Source organism: Podarcis bocagei (genome assembly GCF_964188305.1).
Source record: "Podarcis bocagei genome assembly, chromosome: 1".
NCBI classification, from domain to species: Eukaryota; Metazoa; Chordata; class Lepidosauria; order Squamata; family Lacertidae; genus Podarcis; species Podarcis bocagei.
Window position 1 is genome coordinate 3,816,065 of NC_138125.1, and position 25,529 is coordinate 3,841,593.

The 25,529-nt window shown below is 46.4% G+C and overlaps 1 protein-coding gene across 3 annotated transcripts in view; it reads right to left on the reverse strand.

Moving 5' to 3' along the window:
• Positions 1-25,529, reverse strand: part of MAP4K5 (mitogen-activated protein kinase kinase kinase kinase 5) — a 92,956-nt gene that overhangs the window by 26,052 nt on the left and 41,375 nt on the right. For all 3 annotated transcript variants that reach the window (XR_014007557.1, XM_081191718.1, XM_081191717.1), the window contains exons 4-16: positions 24,064-24,154; positions 23,271-23,335; positions 22,947-23,002; positions 20,191-20,238; positions 20,054-20,096; positions 19,514-19,586; positions 16,948-17,079; positions 15,838-15,900; positions 12,789-12,870; positions 10,667-10,783; positions 10,330-10,408; positions 7,979-8,037; positions 6,231-6,298 (exon numbers count right to left, since the gene is read on the reverse strand). Coding sequence is in view for 2 of the 3 variants with exons in the window: in XM_081191718.1 (XP_081047844.1) it covers positions 6,231-6,298; positions 7,979-8,037; positions 10,330-10,408; positions 10,667-10,783; positions 12,789-12,870; positions 15,838-15,900; positions 16,948-17,079; positions 19,514-19,586; positions 20,054-20,096; positions 20,191-20,238; positions 22,947-23,002; positions 23,271-23,335; positions 24,064-24,154 (976 nt within the window). In the remaining variant the exon portion in view is untranslated. The remainder of the gene's footprint in view (positions 1-6,230; positions 6,299-7,978; positions 8,038-10,329; positions 10,409-10,666; positions 10,784-12,788; positions 12,871-15,837; positions 15,901-16,947; positions 17,080-19,513; positions 19,587-20,053; positions 20,097-20,190; positions 20,239-22,946; positions 23,003-23,270; positions 23,336-24,063; positions 24,155-25,529) is intronic.

The window sequence follows — 25,529 nt, forward strand, 5'->3', positions numbered from 1 at the left end:
GCTCCTTCAGGTATACTGGACCGTAAAATAAAATAACTAACTAACTAACTAACTAACTAACTAAATAAATAAATAAATAACAGGGGGAGCTAGAGAACCATGTTTGTCACTTCAGGCTCCCTTGGAGGAAAGGTGAGCTATAAATTTTAACAGCAACAGAGGCAGTCTGGATAGCTCAGCTGGCTAGAGCCTGGTGCTGATAATGCCAAGGTTGCAGGTTCGATCCCCATATGGGACAGCTGCATATTCTTGTATTGCAGGGGTTGGACTAGATGATCCTCAGGGTCCCTTCCAACTCTACAAAGAACAGCAATAATGCAATAGGTAATCTGACCCTTATGTTTTCCCTCCCCTTATGGTTTTGATCCATGGGCTACTTTTAAAACGAGGCTGCATTTTAAATTGCATTTTAACCTGTATTTTAAATGGTTTTTTCTTCTTCTTTCCCCTGTTATGTTTTTATTGTAATCTTACTGGTGTTAGCCGCCCTGAGCCTGGCTCTGGCTGGGGAGGGAGGGGTATAAATAAAATGTTTATTATTATTGAGGGGACGCGGGTGGCGCTGTGGGTTAAACCACAGAGCCTAGGACTTGCCGATCAGAAGGTCGGCGGTTCAAATCCCCGCAATGGGGTGAGCTCCCGTTGCTCGGTCCCTGCTCCTGCCAACCTAGCAGTTCGAAAGCACCCCCGGGTGCAAGTAGATAAATAGGGACCGCTTACTAGCGGGAAGGTAAACGGCGTTTCCGTGCGCTGCTCTGGTTTCGCCACAAGCGGCTTAGTCATGCTGGCCACATGACCCGGAAGCTGTACGCTGGATCCCTCGGCCAATAAAGCGAGATGAGCGCCACAACCCCAGAGTCGGTCACGACTGGACCTAATGGTCAGGGGTCCTTTACCATATTATTATTATTACATGGTACTAGGCCCCCACTGCAGGGAGGAGAGAAACACCGGAAGCTGCCTTACCCTGAGTCAGACCTTTGGTCCGTCTACTCCAGCATGGTCTACACTGGCTGACAGCGCCTCTCCAGGGCCTCAGGCAGCGGACAATCCCAGGCCTGCCCTGAGATGCTGCCATGGGCTGAACCCGGGGCTTCCTGCAAGCGGATCCAATGCTCTGCCACTGAGCCACAGAGGGAAGGGCTGACATCGCCTCCTCCGGAAGCAACCCTGCCCATCGGCCTCCCAAGCGGAAGTATGCGGATGATACCCAGCTCTACCTCTCTTTTAAATCAGAACCAGTGAAGGCAGTGAAGGTCCTGTGTGAGTGCCTGGAGGCAGTTGGAGGATGGATGGCAGCTAACAGATTGAGGTTGAATCCTGACAAGACAGAAGTACTGTTTTGGGGGGACAGGAGGCGGGCTAGTGTGTCCTGAATGGGGTAACTGTGCCCCTGAAGGACCAGGTGCGCAGCCTGGGAGTCATTTTGGACTCACAGCTGTCCATGGAGGCGCAGGTCAATTCTGTGTCCAGGACAGCTGTTTACCAGCTCCACCTGGTACCCAGGCTGAGACCCTACCTGCCCGCAGACTGTCTTGCCAGAGTGGTGCATGCTCTGGTTATCTCCCGCTTGGACTACTGCAACACGCTCTACATGGGGCTACCTTTGAAGGTGACCCGGAAACTATAATTAATCCAGAATGCAGCAGCTAGACTGGTGACTGGGAGTGGCTGCCGGGACCACATAACACCGGTTCTGAGAGATCTGAATTGGCTACCAGTATGTTTCCGAGCACAATTCAAAGTGTTGGCGCTGACCTTTAAAGCCCTAAACGGCCTTGGTCCTGTATACCTGAAGGAGCATCTCCACCACCATCATTCTGCCCAGACACTGAGGTCCAGCTCTGACGGCCTTCTGGTGGTTCCCTCATTGCGAGAAGTGAGGTTAGAGGGAACCAGACAGAGGGCCTTCTCGGTAGTGGCGCCCGCCCTGTGGAACACCCTCCCTTCAGATGTGAAGGAAATAAGCAGCTATCCTATCTTTAAAAGACATCTGAAGGAAGCCCTGTTCAGGGAAGTTTTTAATATTTAACGCTGTACTGTTTTTAACACTTGACTGGGAGCCGCCCAGAGTGGCTGGGGAAACTCAGCCAGATGGGCGGGGTATAATATATTATTATTATTATTATTATTATTATTATTATTATTATTATTATTATTATTATTATTAGTTGAGGATGCCCCTCACCCAATGGCTTCCCCAGGGCTCAAGAGATGTGAAGAGAACACCAAGGAAGGGCCAGTCCATAACTACTCAAGTGCAAAGCACTTTCTGCGCTCAGGAGCATTACAGAAATGAATCTCTCTCTCCCCCTCCATCCACCGATGAAATACGGCTTTATTTGGTATTCAAAATGTTTGTTTTGTACCGCCTCTGTATCAGGCCATTTTGGGTTGCGACGTCTAACTCAACGGTGTAGTCTCTCTCGAGAATGTACTTTATTTTATGAGCTAATGGCTGTGATCCCTGGTTTCCTTTGGTTTTATTTCTGGGTATTCCTTTATGCCCCCTTCTCTGTTTTATTTCATGTTTTCTACTTTAACGTCACAATAAAGCCTTGGAATTTATTTATTTTTAAATAAAAAACCCACAGAGTTTTAAACAAATAAACAATGGGATGAGCAGGCGCTCTCCCTCACCCTCCCGGGTTACTAGTGCTCTGAAACGCAAAATCCAGTAACTTCGATTGAAATGTCTTCTAAGTTCTTGCCTTCAGGTCAAGGCTGTCTCTCGCTGACTTACAATGCTCCCAATGTTCTCTTAGGACCTCCCACGACCACATTATTTCTGGCGACCGGCCCAGGTCTGGGGCCCACAATGAATGGGAATGGGCAGAGTCATGGTGGTGGAGGAACAATAAAGAGGGTTTAGGAATGGCTTTAAAAAAATGTTCCTGAAGGGACAGGGGAAATAGGCATTCCTCTCCTCCCCTCCAAAAAAAGGATCGGGCCCATCGCTCAGTGGCAGAGAACATGTTTTGCACACACAGTCTCAACTTCAATCCCTGATCTCCCCAGTAAAAAAAAAAAATCCAGGCTGGAGAATAAAAGCTCTCCAGAAAACCTTGGATGCTTCAGCCTTGGGTTAAATAGATCAAGAGCCAGACCCATGACAGGGAAAATTCATATGTGCAACACTGGAAAAAGATCCGGAGAGCTCTCTCCCTCTGTAATTATTTTTGGGGAGTGTGGGGAGAGGCAGGGGGAAAGCAATCAAGCAATACGTTCATCCGCATACAACTTTATGTTTATGCAGCTTTAAAGCAAATATCCCTCCAGCAGAAGGCTGGCAGGCCACGGCAGACCTTTCACACGGAGCTGACCCCTTGACGGAGGCCATAAATCAGCGCTGTGTTTTTTCTGGACGAGCCCAAGAGGACGGAAAGCGGCCCAAAAGCCACAGCTCCTTTTTCTTTCTGCGCGGCAGTGACATTATCCAGCCTTCCAAGCCTCCAAAAACCCCAAGCATTTCCTGTTTACGGCGCTGAGCAGAACGTGACCCTCTGCTGGAGGGGCAGATATGCTCCCTCTCTTTGGGGGTTTGGGACCATGAGCAACCCAGCTTCGTCTGCCCAGGTGACTGTGATGTGGTGTTCTGGGCTCCTCTGCAGCTGCCTGGAATGCAGCTGTGCCCAAGCCACTTCCAATCACGCCCAAAGCCCCAGCAAATGCCAGACGTGACGCCAGAAGCCCCGCATTTCCTGCATGCTCCTCTCCTTATCAGTTGCCTGGTCCTAGAAGCCACTGCAGAAAACGCCAGCCTGGTTGTACATGCAAGGATTTAACAGCTCTGGCCATCGAGAAAAGCACGGTAGAAAAGGAAAGGAGGTGGGGAAGAGGAAAGGAAAGAAAAGTAGGGAGAGAGGAGGGGAAAGGCAAGGCAAAACCTCTTAATGCAATAGAAGGCAGGACCTACAAAACCACTGTGGATATTTACAACCAGAGAAGATAAGAACATGAGAGCATAAGGTGAACCTGGCTGCAGGATCAGGCCAAAGAGGACCCACTTACTCCAGCATCCTGTTCGGACACATGCCAGAGAAGACCGGGAGAGAGAATTGAAATCTGCCAAGTGGGTACCCACAAAGACTTTGGCATGACTGCTTCACCCTCACCTTGAAGCCCAAGTACATAGGAATGTATTTGTTCACATTTGTCCTCCCCCCCCCCCAGCACAGTCATTCCTGTTGCTGCCTACCCCATGGTAAAAAACTAAACTCAAAGCTGCTTGTGGTGGGGAGACTGGCTTCTTTCTCCTCCTACAACAGCAGCGGAGGGCCGGGGGTGTGTGTGTGTGTTGCTATGCAAGAAGTACATTAATGGTGCTTAGTGAGTGATTGTGGAAACAGCTGTACAGCTGGCCGGCCAAAGGAGAGCAGGCCTTTACTAGGAGAAGGAAGAGGAAGGCATTCAGGGAACAGCTCCCCCAAAAGCAACACAAGTTGTGCTGTACGGCCAAGGGAGCCAGAGCAGAGAAGGCCTTTTAAGGCAAAGGTATTTCGCCTCCATGGGCTCCTTCACATTCCAGCACAAGCAACTTGCAGCGCTTGAGGTTTCCTTATGGTAACCTGGGGGAATCCTGGCTTGCAAAAGACACTTGCTGGCCTTTGCGGCTGCAGAGAGACACAGGAATGCAATACCACGAAGTTGCTTATGTCAGGGGTTTTTTTTAGCGCCAGACTGTTCTAAGGGATTTAAAATCACAGAAGCAGTAATGGGATGGCCTGGCCTTCCCCAACCCAGTACCCTACAGATGTTCCAGACAATATCTCCCATCAGCTGTGCTGGCTGGGCCGAGCGGGAATCGAAGCCCAAAACATCTGGAGGATACCAGGTTGGGAGACAGCTGAGATGGGCAGCTGTTGCTTCAATAAACTCTGGAGCAGCTGCACAAAGCATGGCCTGAGGCAGTAAATGCAAACGGCACTCCTCTGCACAAACAGACACGATGAACAGAGGGGCCCCACCCGCCGCGAAACAGGCCTTGTGCCGCAGAACCTCCCCGGCCACATTCTGCCCAGTGATCCAGTCTACTCATTCTGCAGCCACACTTAACAGCGCCCAAAGACTACCAGCTCATTACCCTGAGGCAATGGGAGTTACTTATTTCAAACCTTTATTCCCCCTGTTGTCCCACCCATCAGAAATCACACAGACCCCAGATTAGGCAATTTGTGGGGCGCAAATTGTGACAAAGAATGAATGTCGCTTACTCTGAGCAGCTAGGAGCATCATAACCAGATATGTACCACTGGTACCAAACTCTGGAGGAAACTGCCCTGACTCACTAACTAACTAACTAACTAACTGACTGACTGACTGAAACTATCACGGGGACAAAGGAGGATGCCTTCACCCCCGTGTGGCTCCCCTTTCTCACATACACAGCCCAACAAGACAATGACCGATCAACAAATCAATATGGCTAACCTATTCCAGCAATTCTCCCCCCCCCAAAAAAAAACCAACAACAACACACTGCAATCAATCAGCTGCAACCAACCACACCGGGGTCCCGCTGACCTCTTGCTCCACCAGCAAAAAAAGGACACCTATCCACATGATGCTGACAAAGAAAGTCCACCCAGACACTCTTTATTCTCTCTCCTCTCTTTCTCCCTCACCCCCACATTACCTGCAACAAAAATGTCTCAAACTGACTGCAATGGATTTGTATGAAGGATTCTACAGTTTAAAAACAGATACACGAAAGGTACAGTGGTGCCCTGCAAGACGAATGCCTCGCAAGACGGAAAACTTGCTAGACGAAAGAGTTTTCCGTTTTGGAGGTGCTTTGCAAAATAAATTTCCTATGGGCTTGCTTCGCAAGACGACAATGTCTTGCGAGTTCCTGCGGGGGTTTCCCCCCCCCTTTTTCTAAGCTGCTTATCAGCTGATCCAATAAGTCGCTAATAGCGCTAATCCTCTAATCCGTCAATGGGCTTGCTTCGCAAGACGAAAAAACCGCTAGACGAAGAGAATCACAGAACGGATTCTTTTCGTCTTGCGAGGCACCACTGTACTTTTGTTACTTAAGGAAAATCCCTCAGTAAAAACGTATTTTTTATTTTTATTTTTTAAAAGGCCCTGCCTGTCCTGCAGAACTCACTCAAAAGCCTGACTTGCCCAGATCATTCGGTTCCTGCCCCCCTTTTTTCCTCCCAAGGGGGTGGTAACCTTGAAATGCAGAGTGTCAGTCATTTATTCACAACGAAGCCAGGCATACTTACTTGGCGCAGCTTCCGCCATCAACAAAAGGATTCCAGTGCGAAGCGAAGTGTGCTCCAGCTGCCACCACCTGCAGAGGGGGAAACATTCAGTTGAGAAATGTCTCCAGCTAACATCTAATGAGGGCACTCCACTATAATACAATCCGCATTCAGGCCCTATTCCCTGGCTCTGCTTCAGGAGTAGTGTTTTCTGGATTTCTGCTCGGTTCTGCTTCTGGTCTGGGAAATGTACACAAGGAAAGGCGTGGCACAGACTGGGGACCAGCCCAATGCCAGGCCTCAACCGCCGCATGGCCAAAGGCCACGGGTGGGCTTGAGGCTATCAACAGTAGCCTCAAAAACAGTAAAGACCTGATGAAGAGAGCACAACAGAGGTTATATTTTCTGAGAATCCTCCGGAAAAATAATCTCTCAAAGGACCTGTTGATGGCATTTTACCATTGTACTGTTGAGAGTGTATTAACTTATGGTCTGTGTGTGTGGTTTGGGAGCTGCACGGCCAGGGATAAAACAATGCTGTCCAGGGTTGTAAAGACTGCGGAGAGAATAATTGGGTGCACTCTTCCCACCTTGGATCAAATCTATGCTTCCAGGTGCCATAAGAAAGCTGCAGAGATTGTGCAGGATAGTGCGCACCCCGGAAATGATCTCTTTCAGCTTCTGCCTTCTGGAAGAAGGTACAGGGTTATAAAGACTAGGACTAGCCGCTTGAGAAACAGTTTCCATCCAAATGTGATTTTGGTTTTAAACACAGTGTAAGGTAGTCTCTGTGGGAGTATACTGTATTTAATTATGGGGTATCAGAGTTTTTAGGGAGCTAACCAGGCTGGGATAGCAGGCTTGTTGGTTTCTGAATGTCTGATGTAGAGTTTTTTCAATTTCATTGTTCTGTATGGGACAATGACAATAAAGATTATTGTATTGTATCATTGGTGTCACCTTGAACTAGGAGCCCTGAAGTCTTCATTATTTTTATACTTATTTACACTGAAATATGCATCTGGCCTTTGAAAGCCAGTATCAGCTCCAGCACAGGAGGTGAATGAGAAGACCTGTGCGGGTGTCCAGCCCAATGTGGAGGGAGAGGCCTGGAAGCTTCTGGTAGGTGGTAGGGGCGGTAGGGGTGGTGATAGAAATGGAGGGTGTTATTAACCTTTTGAACTGCAGGAAGCCCACCTGCTTCAACTGGAGCGCAGACACAGCCATGGGAGCTAAGCAAGACCCTCCACTTTACGGGGCACTTTGGGCAAACCGGCATTAATTTATTCTGAGATCTGCCGAGACTGTTCAACACGATACATCGGGGTGGGCAGACTTCAGACTGGCTGGATCTACATTTGTTTTATTTTTTGAACTAGAATCCCCAAATCTGCCAGTCAGAGCCAAGTACAAACGACATACAACTAGAATTAAAGAACAAGAGTGCCTCTGAGTTCATTCTGAGCAGTACCGAAACTGAAGTGAGCTCCCAGTTCTTCCTGGTCAACTTTTTCATTTCATCAGCTTAGCACAGGTGGGAAAAGCTCCTTTGCTCTTGCTCTTCTTAAAACTGGGAGCCAGAAACCCTTTGCCAATCTACTGCAGATCACCCAGGCATCTACCAGTAGATCCCAATCTGCGTTCTGCAAACCCCTGGGGGACGTGTGTGTGCATGTAGCATGTGGTGAACTCATCTAGAGATTTCTGTAGAGATATGAAGTGGTATATATAAATACTAAATAAAAAATAAAAATAAAACAAATCCGTACCACTTCATCTCGCGCTTCTGTTTCTTTCCGTAGAGGCGGTTCAAACTGCAGCTTGTCAACTGAAAGACATGAGGCATTTACAACTTTATCAACAAAACTTTTACAAGGCTTTTCTTCCAACTGCAATGTCCCATGGCATAGCAAAAATGTTCAAAGTTATTAATATAAGCCACTTAGATGGTGATGATATATTTAATTATACTTCTTCCCTGACAGGGACTCAAAAGTGGCTTAGAAGAGCCTATTAAAAAGTTTTATTACCGGACAATTAAAGAGTACTTCCTCTTAACATGCCTGAAAAGGTAGAGGGGTTTGTTTTCGGTTTGAAACACTCTCTTCTGAAACGCTACTCTTTATGAGGGGCTGCGATTCCAAGAACTACCCCCCTGCAGAAATGAAACTAGCAAGGAGTGTGTCTGCTTGAAGGAATATCAACTACCAACTCTTTCCTCTGGAACGGCATGCTTTTAAGAGAAGTTAGGCAAGAAGGCGAAGAAGGAACGTAAAGAGGATTTTAACCATGGTAGGATCCTCGACCAATTTCTTTTGGAGACTAAAATAAAACAATTGAGATTGTGGGCACCTGGCCCAAAAGCAGAGGGGAAGGAATCTCCTGCCGTCTGAAAGTTTTTTATTTTCTTTTTTGCTATTAAATTATTTTTGGGTTGATTTGGGTTTTTTTTTACACTTTTATTTTATGGTTTTTATCTTTTTAATGTTGTAATGCGCTTTGATATATTTTTATGATTTAGCAGCATATAAATTTATTTTTTAATCAACCAATCAATCCACTTTTAGGTGAGGCAATAACACGGATCAACCACACGTTGCCAAGGGATTTTGAGGAGAGCAGCGCACAGGTCAGGAGGCAGAGCTAGCATTTTTTTGCACACAGCTACCACTTCATGAGCAACTCGGAGCAGCCTGCCTAGAAGGGTCTCTTGGGCCAATGAAGAAGTTCAGAGAACTTTGCTCCATCCTTTCCATTTCTGGATCCCCATCTGTGGAATGCTCTCCTCCAGTGAGGACCACCTGGTGGCTTCCCTGGCATCCTTTTCGCACCAAAGGAAGATTTACCTTTCCTGCCAGGCCTTTGATGGACAGAGCTGGTATTGTTCTGCTATTACTGTGCTGCCAAAGCTTCCTAAGAATGCTTGTGTGTGCATTCATATACAGTCATACCTCGGGTTACAGCTGCTTCAGGTTGCGTTTTTTCGGGTTGCGGACCCCCGTAACCTGGAAGTACCGGAATGGGTTATTTCCGGGTTTCGGCGGTCGCACATGCACAGAAGCGCCGAATCGCAACCCGCGTGTGTGCAGACGAGGGTTGCGAATGTGCATCCTGCACGGATCACGTTCGCAACCCAAGCATCCACTGTATAAAAGAATTGTAGGTGTTGGTTAAATTTTATATAATAATAATCAATTTTATTTATACCCTGGCCTCCCCAGCCAAGACCGGGCTCAGGGCAGCTAACAACCAATAAGAAAAACAAGTTGATTAAAATACAATTTAAAAAACATATGAATGAATCTATGTCTATAGCTACACACACACACACACACACACACACTCTTACAAATTATTTCAAACAGATAAAGAATCAACTATCCCACTCAAACCTTGCAGCTGGTGTTCAGGCAATATAACCGAATAATGCAAGATCTTATCCCAGACTACTATTTGCATAGAAGGCGATAGGCAGTTTTTAAATCTAAGTCTCTTGGAGACCTTTTTGGCAACGGATGGATTATTGAGACTAGTAAATCATCCTTATCCTTATCATCATCATCATCATCAACACACACACACACACCGGAGTAATAATGAACACTTAAGCTGATGCTAAATTAGGAGGCAGACGTTTAGCTTTAAAATTGAGGAGAAGTGAAGTAAAATATTTTCTCTTCACTCCAAAATGAAGATGAAACAATTAAATACAGGGTAAAAACAGGAATGGTCAAACAGAAACCGTAACGAGGTAGAAGGAAGTCAATAATATAACAAAATGAAAAGGTATTACTTATCAATACATAGGTATTTTTATTGTTAAAGCTGTTACGTCAACTTAGTCGTTCTTTCTTTTTTCTTAATTTTTGTTTTCGCATGATATAACTATATTAGTAAATAAATCTTCGATTTTCAGACAATATTAGAATGTATAAGTAAAGACCAAAATCAGTCTAAGAACAAATACTGCAAGGTTAGTTTCTATTGATTTTTAATGAATGTTTTTTGTTTTTCCCTTTGTTTTTGTGTCTGTTTCCCCCCGTTATGTCTTATTCAGTGTATGTATAGATGTATGCTTTTGCTAATAAATAAAATAAAATAAAATAGAGGAGAAGCTCACAATTGATTTCAGACGCCGTCCTCTCTGCTCTGACATTCCGGTTGGTAGAGCGAATGGTGTGGCGAATAACCGGGTGCGGCTGCAGGAGTCAGAAAGAGAGACATCAGAGGTTGTGATACATGCAAGGCTTCATCGCCCACCGAAGGGAAATGGGGTGTCCCACATAACGGTATGGCTGCATGTTCATAGTTGCAAAGGGATTTTTCCCCCACGGAGGGAGCATCCCTCGTATAAGCTCCCCACAATGAAGACCTACGCAGGACTCCCAGGCTTGGCAGTTGCAAGGGAGAACGAGGCCTAAAGGCGAGGGAACTGCCCAGAGGAGGGACTCGCTCACCTCAAAATCGTCATCATCTGCCTCGGCGTAATGAGGGTGGTTGTCGGGATTGTTCACTTTGTCCAACAGTTCGACGGCCAGCGACCGAGAGAGACCGGGCTGCCCAACGAAGGTATGCTAAAAAATATACACACATTGAAAGAATGAGAGGGCGACTTCAGGACTTGCCAGTCCATGTCAGCCTGGGCTGGATCCAAGCGACATAGACCTGTTCCAACCGCCCTGGACCCATTCTAACCAGCTTGCTCCAGTTTCAAATGACCTGCACCTGATCCAACCGGCCTGGACCTGCTCAAAGCTGTCTGGAACTGTTCAAACTAGCTTGTGCCAATTCAAAAAAACCTAGACCTGTTCAAACTGGTTTGGACAAGCACAAACCAGCCTTGACCAGTTCAAACCAGGCTATACCAATGCTACCTGGGTGCCCTCCAGATGGACCATGGCTCCCATCAGGCCTCGCCAGCACAGCTGCGGTGGGCACCAGTTTGGCAAGCGCTGGTCTACACCAGCTAGCAGAGGCTCTTCAGCTCCCTGGAGAAGCTGGGGCGTGGACAAGGGACTTTCTGCACAGAAACCAAAGCCCTACCATAAAGCTATAATCCTTCGTCTGCTAGCTGCCCCTGCGAACAGGAACTTTCCCCAGGCTGTGCCTTGGGTGTATAGGAGAGCCAGTGGGGTGTAGGGGTTAGAGTGATGGGCTCTGATATGGGAGACCAAGGTTCGAATCTCACCACTCAGCTCACTTCGAGCCAGTTGCCATCTCTCAGCCTAACCTGCCTCACAGGGTTGTTGTGAGGATGAAATGGGAAGGAAGAGAACCACACACACCACTTTGAGCTCCTTAGAAGAAAAGGCAGTATATAAATGTATAATAATAATAATAATAATAATAATAAACATTATGCCTAGTTATTCTTTGAGAGAATATCCCAAAACCACAGTACATGCTGATTTCATGACTGTGGTTAAGCTTTTTACAATGTTTTATAGACATCCCTGGCCTCCCGTTCTTAGAATGATTTTAGAATATAATTTAATTAATTGACTCTGATTTTATGTACACTGTGCTATTTTTACTTGTTGTTAGCCACTCTGAGCCCGGCTTTGGCCAGGGAGGGCGGGATACAAATAAAAATTATTATTATTATTATTATTATTATTATTATTATTATTATTATTATTATTATTATTATTAATGAAGTGGCTCTTCTTTAGTTTTAATAATAAAATCATTATGTTTTTAGTGTATTTTACACCTTTGTTTCAATGTTTCTATTTGGGCTTTGTTGTTTGTTTGTAAGTTGCTCAGAGTTGCCTTGAGCAAGAGAAAGCAACTAACTAACTTAATTAAAAATAAATAAATGGAGCAATCACATGTGGCTTCTTCAAGATGTCTAAGGCACGCTGAAGTTTGCGTGTTACAACTTAAATGAAAAGGCAGCTGGCTTCTTCAGCACTGCAAGACTTGCTGCAGAGTCAGGCCCCAAAGAAAGGTTTCTCTTTTCATGTGCGTGGAAATCTGAGGTTGCCTCTGCAGCTTCTCCCCTGCATGGATTGTGAGCACAGCAGAGACCAAACACAGGAGGCTGAGCTTTATATCAAAAGGCTTTCAAGCACTGTCTCTGTGCGGCAACTGTAAGGCAAGAAAATGTCCCCAAAACACATGCCAGCCGGAACAGCAGCCTGCAGCGCAACAGAAGTTTAAGAAGTGCTGGTCCAGGACATGCAACATGGTTTAGCCTTCCATCCAAACAAGGCAAAATCTCCCAATTCTTCACTCTTCTGACAGCCTCTGCACTAGGGGTCAATTTGGGGAATTTTAGTGTCTGTCTGTCTGTCTGTTTGCCTAAAGTCTTTGAGACACTTAAAAAAACGTGATTCATCTAGTAGCGGAGGGAATTATCTCAGCACAATCTTAACACAGAGGCGATTGGGGTTTTTTTGTAAAAACAAGAAGCTTTTTACATGGCTGGAAAGTTTTCGACATTCATCATGCATTACAGCATTTAAAAAAGAAGTATGCAAGGCCTTTGGAGTGTACCCTGGAAGCCAGAACATTTACTCCACTAGTGGGGATGAGATTTTACTCTCATCTTTCAAAAAAGAAAGAAAGCAGGCTTACAGTAAGAAGTTTATCTGCCGCGGGCCTCTTCTTTGGGTTTTTTGTAAGTGCTACTTTCACAAAACTGTGAAATGTCGGTGACCTAAAAGAGAGAAAGAGAGAGAAAACACAGCTTTTATCGTATGTGGTGGGTCTGCATGGTGATTAAAAGACGTTCGGATTCTGTATTATCAAAGTTTTTTTTTATAATGGGCAACCATTGCACAATAAGAAAATGAATATAATAAAAATACAAAATATAAATGACACAAATAAACATATATTCAAAGGAAAGTCAGCAATAAAATAAACTAAGCATTCTTAAGCAAAGTTCAATGGAAACAGCAGCAGTGGCTGCGCTGCATCTTGTACCTCACCATTCCTATAAATGCAGCCTTCCTGAACCTGGCATCTTCCAGATGCTCTAGACTACAACCCCCATCATCCTTGACAAACTGGCAATGCTAGCTGGGGCTTGTAGTTCAGAACATCTGGAAGGAATCAGGTTCAGAAAGGCTGGTATAATGTATGAAGGATCCCAATTTCTGAATTATTATTATTATTTAATGAATTTGTACGCTGGCCTTCATCTACAGACCATTCCTGCATTGCTCCATTTGGTACGCCGGCTGAGACCCTCCCTGCCCAGGGACTTTCTTGCCAGAGTGGTGCATGCTCTAGTTATCTCGCGCTTGGACTACTGCAATGCGCTCTACGTGGGGCTGCCTTTGAAGGTGCTGTTTCAACCATCATCTGGAAGTATTATCTCCTTTACGTAGCTTAAAAGGAATCGGGAAAAGGTCCATGGATAACTCATAGCTGTACTCTTTTTAATTCCAGTTATTAGAGGTTGGCTGATCATTAGGGGGCAAGGGCAAAAGATAGGAATTATATCATCTCTATCTGAAATAGAGGATGGAATTCAACATAGCAAACGTTGAGCTATCCAAACTGCTTTCGAAGGGAAGATGGAGAATGCCGGTTTTCTCCTGCTCCAGAGGGCAAGGCACAAACCAACGGATTCAAATTACAAGAAAGGAGATTCCAACTACCGTATTTTTCGCTCTATAAGACGCACCAGACCATAAGACACACCTAGTTTTTGGAGTAGGAAAACAAGAAAAAAAAAATATTCTGAATCCCAGAAGCCAGAACAGCAAGAGGGATCTGGCTTCTGGGATAGCCGCACGAAGCCTCTTCAGGGCAGCGGGATGAAGGCTCCCCCTGCCCGGAAGAGGCTGCCAGAAGCTAGGACAGCAAGAGGGATCGCTGCTGGCTTATGGGACCTCTTCAGGGCAGTGGGAGAAAGGCTCCCCCAAAAGTCCCCAAGAGCCACACACACCCTCTACGGTGCTCTTTAAAGGGAGCGCTGAGCAGAGCCTCCTGCCTGCATTCGCTCCATAAGATGCACACACATTTCCCCTTACTTTTTAGGAGGGGAAGAGTGCATCTTATAGAGCGAAAAATACGGTAAACATTAGGAAGAACTTTCTGATGGCAAGAGCTGTTCGATAGTGGAATGGACTCCTTCGGGAGTGGGGGGGGGGACTCTCCTTCCTTGGAGGTTTTTAAAGCAGAGGCTAGAAGCAGGGATTCTTGAGCTGCAATTTCTGCATTGCATGGGGTTCCACTAGATGTTTCTATGACTGCATGGGCCTTTGGTCGGACCCAACCTCAGAGCTCTTCTTAAGTCTTATGCATTCCCCTTCCATCTGCATTGGCCCTTGTAGTGCTGCAGAATTAAGAAAAAAGTTCAAGTTTGTTCCCCCACCCCACCCCAACTGTCTGGGTTTTTGGTTTTTTTTAACTACATTTTTTGCCAAAAAGGGGAAGGGAAGAACAGAAGGCCAGTGCAACTGTTGTGCAAACTGCAAAAACATCTGTAGCAAAAGAATGTGGTTTGACTGTCTGGGTGCTGGAAAATATGGCTAACATGGAGATCACAACTGAACTGCAGCCTATTAGAAAAACACACGCAGGCAACGAGGGGAGGCAACACAGTAGGACGATGCTGCAACTGACATAAGGGGGAGGCAAATGAAATGTCGGGCAGACCAACCTCCCAGAGGGAAAGGTAACCTAACTTCAGAAATGGCTTTTGTCCTTATTCTAGAGAAATACCACTTCTTAAAAACGGAGACTGAGCAGAGGCAGGCCTGCAAGAAAGCAGAAACTTGTGGCCTAAAATCCTTTCCCTCACCCCTTAATCATACCTCCAGCCGTACGCTGGAGGACGGGGCACGGTCAACTGAGAATACTTCCACTCTTACCTATCCCTCTGCCTGGTCAGGCACAAAGCAAAAGTGGGTATGCCCAGCCTGAAGCGACTTTTGCACGTACCCTAAAAGAACTGCAGGAGATGGGTGTCCAAAGTGATCCTGTGAGGAGCCTTTTGGTTAAAAAGAAAGTAAAGGTAAAGGGACCCCTGACCATTAGGTCCAGTCGTGGCCGTCTCTGGGGTTGCGGCGCTCATCTCACTTTACTGGCCGAGGGAGCCGCCATACAGCTTCCGGGTCATGTGGCCAGCATGACTAAGCCGCTTCTGGCGAACCAGAGCAGCGCACGGAAACGCCGTTTACCTTCCCGCCGGAGCGGTACCTATTTATCTACTTGCACTTTGACGTGCTTTCGAACTGCTAGGTTGGCAGGAGCAGGGACTGAGCAACGGGAGCTCACCCCGTCGAGGGAATTCGAACCGCCAACCTTCTGATCGGCAAGTCCTAGGCTCTACGGTTTAACCCACAGCGCCACCCGGGTCCCGGTTAAAAAGAAAGGCAACCATCAAAGGATTGTTCTGCCCCATGACTAGAGTGGAGGGAGGGGCGATTCGAGGGGCTGCCAGTCAATATCAGCAGGTCAAACTCTTTCTGCTCCCCATACCCATCCCTTAAGCCCACTTTTGGAGGGGGGGTATGTGATGGAATATGCTAAGCATCTCTTTCAGCCACCTTCAGGGGTCACCAGCACCAGCCAAAGGGCACCCCTATTGGTATGGAAAGGAACTAGACACAAACCATCAAGGGCGAGACCACTGGAAGAAAAAAAATGAAAAAGGCACTCCCAGACTTACCATTTTGTTTTTTCCTTTAGCTTTGGAGGCTGAAAGTTGCTTTTGGACATTAGGAACAAGGCCCTGAAATACAAGGAAACCACCCCGTCAGAAGTGCAGAACACAGCTGTACAAGGAAAGGATTCAAAATAAATTAAAAAATTGTCCAGTAGCACCTTAGAGACCATATAAGTTTGTACTGGGTATAAGCTTTTGTGCGCATGCACACTTCTTCAGATACCATGCATGCACATGAAAGCTTATACCCAGAACAAACTTAGTTGGTCTCTAAGGTGCAACTGCACTATCTATCTCTCTATCTCTCTATCTATCTATTTAGACTGTGTCAGACCAACACGGCTACCTACCTGAAGGAAAGGATTTGTAAGGGAAGAAAGGGGTTTTTGACTGGAGTAGACCAAGAGGTGCCTGCCAGATGGTTTGGACTACAATTCCCATCTTTCCTGACCATTGGCTCTGCTGGCTGGGGATGATGGGATTTGCAGTCCACAACACCCCTAAAGATTAGGAAGAACTTCCTGATTGCACACACTGAACTGATGGTGGAACAGGCAGGTCAGGCTTGATTCATTTATCTGTGAGCTGCCTTTCAGGGCACAGCCCACTCAAGGAAGCTCACAGTATCGCGCAAACACGGTATCAGCAACCATCTAAAAATGTCGATATTATAAATGTTGCATTTGCAAAAGACTGAAGTGTTGTGAATCTGTTTCCTCTTTTGATGATGCTTGCACATTTTCAGACCAATTAAAAAATACCAACATAGAAAATCTAAAAATAACACCAACTGTGTTAACTGTCAATTAAAGAAATAGGGTTTTTTTTGGGTGGGGGAGGACCACAGGTCAGTAAAAGCAAATTACAGAGTGCTAATATTATTCTAGGGGGAAGGTTCTCCTCTTTCTCCAGCCAAAGGTTCTGCAGCGGGGGCAGGAGGGAGGATCACACCCCAAGGATACTGGAGTGCTGAGTTCCCTGCCTTGGCAAGGGGGTTGGAACAAATGACCTTTACGGTCCCTTCCAGCTCTCAGATACTTGAGTTCTTTTTAACACTCGTCTACTTCAGGGCCAGAGAGAGTGCGAGGAGAGGAGCCCTTCCTGTCCACAGACCTCATCGGATGAAGATCAAACATGGGCGGCTGCAGCTCTCCAAGCTCGATGGCCGTGATGCCCACCGCCCAGATGTCGCACAGCTGGTTGTAGCCGCCGTTCTTTTCTACAGCTGCAACTTCCGGAGCCATCCTTCGTGGGGGAGACAAAAACGCTGTCAGGCGGCAGCAAGGGCCAAGACCTACCCCACCTCCCCTTGGTGCTTTTGAATGAACCCAAATGCCCCTCCTGGGCTTCCAGCCCAGGAGTGGGGAACCTTTCGCAGCCCCAGGAGGCTGCATGCAGAGCCAGAGGCATAAAGCCTCTTACCCGAAAGTGTTCTTAATTAATCATCCCTCTTTAGGGAATAGACAGGGTGAAGCAGAACAATCAAGTACCTTGTGATCCACAACAGCCTCACCCCTGTCCCTTTTAAATTTATCCTAGTGTTTTGAAATGTTTTAACTCATAATGCCAATAAAGGTATTTGTGTTTGTAAAGCACGTGGGCTGCAGGATGCAGCCCTTTCGTTTGCACAGAAGTTGGCATTCCCAGTTATGCAGAAGTCAGAGGTTTCTACAGAAACACATACTCTCACACACATCCCCCCCCCCAAGCAAGAGGTATTATTGCAGTCCCTTAAGGGGAAGCAAGGGACACGGGTGGCGCTGTGGGTTAAACCACAGAGCCTAGGACTTGCCGAACAGAAGGTTGGCAGTTCAAATCCCTGCAACGGGGGGAGCTCCCGTTGCTCAGTCCCAGCTCCTGCCAACCTAGCAGTTCGAAAGCACGCCAGTGCAAGTAGATAAATAGGTACCGCTCCGGCAGGAAGGTAAACAATGTTTCCGTGAGCTGCTCTGGTTCGCCAGAAGCGGCTTAGTCATGCTGGTCACATGACCCGGAAGCTGTACGCTGGCTCCCTCGGCCAATAAAGTGAGATGAGCGCTGCAACCCCAGAGTCGGTCACAACTGGACCTAATGGTCAGGGGTCCGTTTAGCTTTTTAAGGAGAAGCAATATGGGCACATACCCTGGAAAGAGTAGGGTAGCCTGAGGAGGCAGGCCTGGGGAGAGTCCTAAGGGCTAGACAAAGAAGACTGGAGAATTGGAGCCTGACAGAAACATGCTGCTGTCTACCAGGTGCCAGACATGCCGCCTGGTCCTGCAGACTTGGGAGAGACAGCAAAAGGAGGAGGCTGACTGCAGTGCGGGCAGAAGGCAGACAGGGAGTGCTTTGTGGATCTCTTTTGCAATAGATCACCCGGCGTTTTTTGTCTCCGAATTGTTTAACAACAGCCGCTCAAAGTGGCTGGGGCAACCGAGCCAGATAGGCAGAGTATAAATAAAATAAAATAATGACAATGATAATAATAAGCAACTCCCACCCCTTCCTTAATTCTCACTGTATGTCTGACCTTCTTTGTAAGTCACTCCTTTGCGCTTGACTCCAGCTGGTGGACCTCAAGGAGTCTAGGGTGGAGCAGGGAGGGGATCCTACACACACCACCGGGTTTGTGGAGCTTTTGGTAAGCCAGCAGCATTAAGCTATACTGATTGAGCTGTTGGTGCCTCCCTTAAGGAATTTTGGGGACTGCAGTTCTGAGAATGCTGAGCCACTTCTCGGAACAATTCCTTCAAGGAAGACTTGACCATTAATTAGCCCAGCTGAAAAACCTGGTGCACCCATCCTCAATTTGTGCACAACCGACTGCAAGATCAGATTGTTTTTTATTTTATTGAGGGCGCACTTGCAAATTCAGCCTTGCTTCTGCCACCATAAGGACTTTTGCAGAACAAACAAAGTAAAGGCAGGATATTTATAATTCTTTTTTTTAAAAAAGAGTGAGCTGCACATAACAACCTGCATTTCACAAGTTGCTCATCTGTGCTACTTCCATGTTCATCTGAAGGTTGCTTCCTTGGCTGACAAAAGCTGCCTATTCCTGTGAACAGTGTAGGATGTAAATCAGGAACCCCAGGTGTGTATATATATTCACCTTCCAGTTTCTAAAAGTTGTTGCAGCTGAGATATGTGTGCTTCTGTCTCACCTGTGTAGACACCTTGTATGGGCTGTTAAAGCAGAGGTGGGACACCTTTTTCAGGGTCACATTCCCTCATGTACAACTTTTTTTGGGGGGGTGTCACATGACAGTTGTGAATGGGGCCAGATGCAAGAGTAGACAGAGCAACGGACGCAACTGTTAAGGTCACACTCCAGCCATGCTACACAAACACAAACACCTCCATCCTGTCCAGCAAGCATTATTCCCATAGTTCAAAGACTGATTCCAGCTTGGCAAAGGCACTAGGAAGGGTCTCAAGGGCTTAACAGAGGACTAGAGGGCTGCATTTGGTCCCCACGTCTGCCTTAAAGTGAATCAGCAGAAGGTATTCAGCAGCAGCGGAAGAGGTGATTCTCAGAGGGATGCCCAGCCAACGAAGTCAGAAAAGAGCTCAATAGCTTTGAGTCTGTTTCTACCAACTCACTGCATCCTCAACTCCTCTTTCTGCATCCTCATAGCACAGTCCAAAAACCCTGGCTCAGCAACACAGGCCCTTGTTTGAATAATCCCAAGGAATTTATTACCAGTAAGGAGTGCCGATAAACGACTTCCTCTTTGCGATGGTGGCCGTTATTTTCGCCGCGACGCCAAAGTCAGCTGCGGGAGAAAGAGTGGAAGATGTTTTCTAGAAGCTGGCTTTCCATTTCACGCAGGCCAAGGAAAAGGCTCTAAGCAGGCCCTCTTGGGAGGGGTTGGGGAGGGTGAAGAGAGGCATGTGTGCCAAATTTGCAATAGTGCCAGCCACAGGGGCCTCACTCCTTGCCTCCCAAGCTCCCACCCAAACTGGAAGGGGTAGATGAGTGGGTGAAACTGGAGGTTGAATTAAAAGGGAATTAAAAAAAAAACTGCACAATTGCTTTAGGGGTTGGAGATGGCACAGGAGCTAGCCAATTAGTCCCACCCACATCTTGCTTCTGTGACATGCAGAGCATGACCTCAAGAAGAGAAGGTACATTTGCACTGCCTGAAGCAAAGATGCCTCCCAGACGGTCTCCACTGCTCTGCAAATGTTACACATGTTTTTACTCTCTCTCAAGGAAGTCAAGGAGAGGAAGCAAACTTACCCAGCTTGATGTCCCCATGGTCTGTCAGCAGAATATTTGCACCCTGAAAAATAAAAATAAAACTTTAAGTTTACAGTCACTTACCAACACCTCCCGTTTCTTTAACGGAGAAAGAGCTCCATTCAGGAATGGCCTACCTTAATATCCCGATGCATTTTGCCTTTCTTGTGCAAATAATCGAGCCCCTAAAAAGAAAGCAGCGGCAAAGATGAGGATGGAACTCCAAGACGGCCTAAGAAATCAAAGGCCAGAGTGACCAGAACCAATTCCCCCACGAGACGATGGGCTGCTGCCTGAGCCCCACTCACCTGTCCTCACTAACTTTAAAAGAATTGCTGAGATAATGCATGCAAAATGTTTTTAAATGAATCCTTATGCAAACACATTACTATGCTTTATTTGTGTTATTATTGTCTGAAGGATAGCTCAGTTGGTAGAGCATTAGACTTTAATCTCAGGGTTGTGCGTTCGAGTCCCACGTTGCGTGAAAGATTGCTGCACTGCAGGGGGTTAGATTAGATCAAGCACTTCCAACTCCCAAGAGACTGTGATCTACTCAAAGTATAAAATAACTGTCAGTGATCTACCCACCGTCATTGGAGGGAGGGAGGGGTGTGCGTTTTTTGGGAGGGGGGTTGGCCACAGTTGTTGAGGTTTTGGGGGGGACTGGCAAGAGGGGATGGCAGTGCAGCAGAAAGAGGGAGACAGCGCTGGAGACAGGGATTTTGTTTGCACCATAACGACCACGATCACCCAGGCGATCTACTGGTTGGACAACCCAGGATAAGGTGAACCTCAGGGTCCCTTCCAACTCTACAGTCCATGACCTTGCTCCTCTAAATCACTAGAGCTGGAGGAGACATTGTGATTCATGATTTGGGGGGGGGGGGTCCCTGTTCCCCTATGTGGCTCAGCAAAGCAGCTCTCATGTGCTGGTCCTCTGCCTCATCCACAGAGAATAAAACGGAGCTGTGAAGAGGAGGGCTAAGAGTGAGATATCAAAAACATTTGCTTCTGGGTGAAGGTATTTTTAGTGCAGGTGTCTCAGTATTGAGCTATCACACTCTCTTTAGAAAGTGTTCTGAACAGAGCCTTAAACGCCATCTTAGAAGGGCTTCTTTTAGTGCTGAATTAAGACTCTAATTGAGTGCATATTCAAAGATCAACCTTTTACACCCACAGAATGTCAGCTTGGGTGGGATAAAAGACCATCCCCGTAACATGGCTAACAGAGAGAATGGGCAGCCCTTCCTGTGGACAGATGGGGCTGCATTGTGGCAAAGCAGGTGACCTGCCAAGTCTCCACTTCAAATTGCAGGTGGGCCACTTCCTTGGTGACCTTAGGGCGGTATTTCTCAGACTTGGGTCCCCAGATGTTGCCCTGCTAGCTAGGGATGATGGGAGCTGGAGCCCCATGTTTGAAAAATGCTGCCTTTGGGTACCCTCTTCCACTTGCAAGGTGGGAATAAGAAATGATCACCTACCTTATTAGATAGCTGTGCAGATTCCTGAGAGAAAGCACCTGAAGTGCTTTGAACACAGGAAACCTCTATTAATTCTATGTATATGCAACAATCTCAACTATATAGGTAAAAATGTAAAGGTAAAGGACCCTTGGACGGTTAAGTCCAGTCAAAGGTGACTATGGGGTTGTGGTGCTCATCTCGATTTCAGGCCGAGGGAGCCGGCATTTGTCCACAGACAGCTTTCTGGGTCATGTGGCCAGTAGGACTAAACCGCTTCAGGCGCAACGGAACACTATGACAGAAACCAGAGCGCACGGAAATGCTGTTTACCTTCCTGCCGCAGCGGTACCTATTTATCTACTTGCACTGGTGTGCTTTCGAACTGCTAGGTTGGCAGGAGCTGGGACAGAGCAACAGGAGTTCACCCTGTCGCGGCCCAAGAGACTCAGTGGTTTAGACCACAGTGCCAGCTGAAATATGAAGCAGTGAACTAAAAATCCCAAAGCCAGACTACGGTGTTTAACAATTTGTCCTGAGCAGTGAGGAGGAATTAAATAACCTCTTAATGAGGGTGAAAGAGGAAAGAGGAAAATATGGTCTGAAGGTCAACATCAAAAAAACTAAGATCATGGCCACTGGTTCCATCATCTCCTGGCAAATAGAAGGGGAAGAAATGGAGGCGGTTAGAGATTTTACTTTCTTGGGCTCCATGATCACTGCAGATGGTGACAGCAGCCACAAAATTAAAAGACGCCTGCTTCTTGGGAGAAAAGCAATGATAAACCTAGACTGCTTCTTAAAAAGCAGAGACATCACCTTGCCAACAAAGGTCCGTATAGTTAAAGCTATGGTTTTCGCAGTAGTGATGTATGAAAGTGAGAGCTGGACCATAAAGAAGGCTGATCGACTAAGAATTGATGCTTTTGAATTCTGGTGCTGGAGGAGACTCTGGAGAGTCCCATGGACTGCAAGAAGATCCAACCTCTCCATTCTGAAGGAAAGCAGCCCTGAGTGCTCACTGGAAGGACAGATCGTGAAGCTGAGGCTCTAAGACTTTGGCCACCTCATGAGAAGAGAAGACTCTCTGGAGAAGACCCTGATGTTGGGAAAGATGGAGGGCGCAAGGAGAAGGGGATGACAGAGGACGAGATGGTTGGATGGTGTTCTCGAAGCTACCAGCATGAGTTTGACCAAACTGCGGGAGGCAGTGGAAGACAGGAGTGCTTGCGTGCTCTGCTCCATGGGGTCACGAAGAGTCGGACACGACTAAACAACTAAAAAACAGCAACTGAGCATTTTATTAGCTAAGATTATTACTGGCAATCTTCTCCCGCTCCCCTGCATGTACTTTGAACTGCAGTTCTACTGAAACAGCTTCGTTCTTCTTATGCCAAATGTCACCCAAGACCTGCCCAGGAGTGCCTTACCTTCAACGTCTCTCTGCAAACAAACGCAATCTGAAACTCCGACAGTGGCCCCGTCACTGAAAGGAAAATCAAACATAAAATGATGAAGCATGATGTGGTGGCATGCTCGACCCGTGTGGGGCTGATAAAAGGATGTCCTTCGTCATGCGGCGCATGGCTAAAGTATGGAAGTCAGCAGGGCTTTCTCATTTGTTGCAGCAGGTTTCGGACTGCAGCGCTTTACAGTAATTTGTGCCCCAAATTACAGAGAAGAAAAGAGTTGTGCATCCCACCCCAACCCCTTGAACGAAGGGCATGTTATAAAATAATAAGGTTGCCAATTACCATGATAAATATCTTGAAGTGATCCTCCTCCGCAGTACTCCATACAAATCCACAGCTTCTCACGGCTATGAAATTAAACAGATATTATCAGAAAGAATGCCTGATGCTTATAACGAATCGAAAAACATTTATTTGTATTGCATTAATATTCATAGCCAATCGTGTCCCTGAGGCTCAGGGTAGTTAATAATTCTTCCCCTTCTTAGACAGGCATTTTGTAGTGATTAAGTGCCACCTTGTCACCATTATTCCCATTACACAGACAGGAACTGAGGTCGGAGGTCCATTTTTTACAGAGTTAGCCATCAAAGGTTCAAGACCCACAGCAAAGTCAAGCCCCTTTGCAGATTTTTAAGTATCACATAAAACACAACCCTTGATTTCTTGGGGGGGGGGGGATGCAGCAAACTGCACGGACACTTCTGAATATCAGAACATGCAAGCGCAGGAAAATGGATCAAATCCGTTGAGGAATAAGGGATGTCCCAAGAGATTCACGTCCAACAGAATGCAGAATTACAGCAGACTGGAAAATATGGTGCTTCAGGTTTGGTGAAAAGAACTACTTCACTTCCTTCCCACCAGAGCTTTAAAAAGCAGCTCTATGTAGCCCCAGCATCAAAGTTTCATCAACTTTGACATTGTAGGACCCCCGTATCTTGCAGCAGATAGCAAGCTCAAAAACCAGCGGGGAACGCCACCTTCCCTGGGGCTTGTGCAGAAAAACCTTAGGTCCCTGCAGGAAGTTGGCACAGCAAATCGTTTCTACAAAGCAGAATGCAGGAGGCCTTACCTGAGATAGCTCCCAAAGTAAGCTACGATGTTAGGATGCTTGCATTCCTTAACCATGTAGATCTCTTGCTGTATCAATGAAAAGTCATCCCCTGGGGAAAAACACAAAGCAGATTTGTTATTCACTTTAACCAGGGCTGTTACCTGGTTAAAGGAAGCCTGGCTGAACGACTGTATGAATCTTAATTAAATCTGCACATATTAACACATGAGGGGAAATAAACCCAACAACGCCAAACGTGGGAAAGGCACATTTGCTGGCTGGGGCTGGTGGGAGTTGCAGTCCAAAATAGATGGGAGGGCTGGTTTAGATGATGTCCTGCAAGGTGTGTAGGAGCAGTTAACATCAAAGAAGAGACAACCCCGGTTCTCTCTCTCTCTCTCTCTGGTAGGAGGGAATACTCCTTCCATGATGGTGCTTGATACCTGCAGGTCTCATAAGAGCTTATATTAAAAACTGAATGCTTTTAATTTTTTTAATCTACTGGATTAAATAACTGGAGGCATCTTTCTAGGTAGGATGGATCAGTCTATTTCCACTCTGTGTCAGTTTTGCATGTATTCATTCATAAATACATGCTAATAATAATAATAATAATAATAATAATAATAATCCCACTCTGCATTAATCTACCCTTTTTTTTGTTAAATCCTCATGAGAATTCGTATTTTGTCAAAAAATACATAATTAGCTATGTATCCGACCTCAATGTACATATATGTCTTTTTTTGATCCTATAATATGCATTTCGGTGCATTTTTTAAAGCCAAGGGCTATCCTGCGTAATTTGGAGAAGTGCAAAATCTGAAGGACAATGTTCCAATTCACACCACGACCCAAAGGTGCAGAACCTGAAGGTTGATTTGCAGCAGAATCCATGGATTCCAATTCAAATTCCACAAGCAGCGCTATCGACCAATTAAACTAATTTTGACTGACTAATTTGATCAATCAACTAAACACTTCAGAAAAAAATATAATATAACCCTAAACATCACAATTCATAAAACACTGGTCGTGTGCAAGCTCTCTTACACCTGTAGTTAATGCGTTCATCCTAGTGGTGCAGCAATAAAACTGCCAGCACATTTGCAAAAGCAAGCAGGGTCTGGTATGGTTTCCATAAGGATGGGGGACCATGTGTTGAGATTCCTACATTGCAGGGGGTTGGATTAGATGACCCTTAGGGCAGTGTTTCCCAACCTTTTTTGGGCAAAGGCACACTTGTTTGATGAAAAAAATCTCAAGGCACACCACCATTACAGCCCCGTGACGTCAGCGCGCAGCGTCACGCCGGGAGGGACGCACGAAAGTGTAAGTTTCAATTTTTTTCCCTCCCCCTTGCCGGGGAACCTCCAAGGTTTGGGGGTGGGGGGGGGGAGGAGGCAGCAAAACGAGGCAGGAAGGAGAGCGCGGCTTGGCTGGGTGAGCTTTGGCAGGGGCAGGGAATGAGAGCCGCGAGGCGG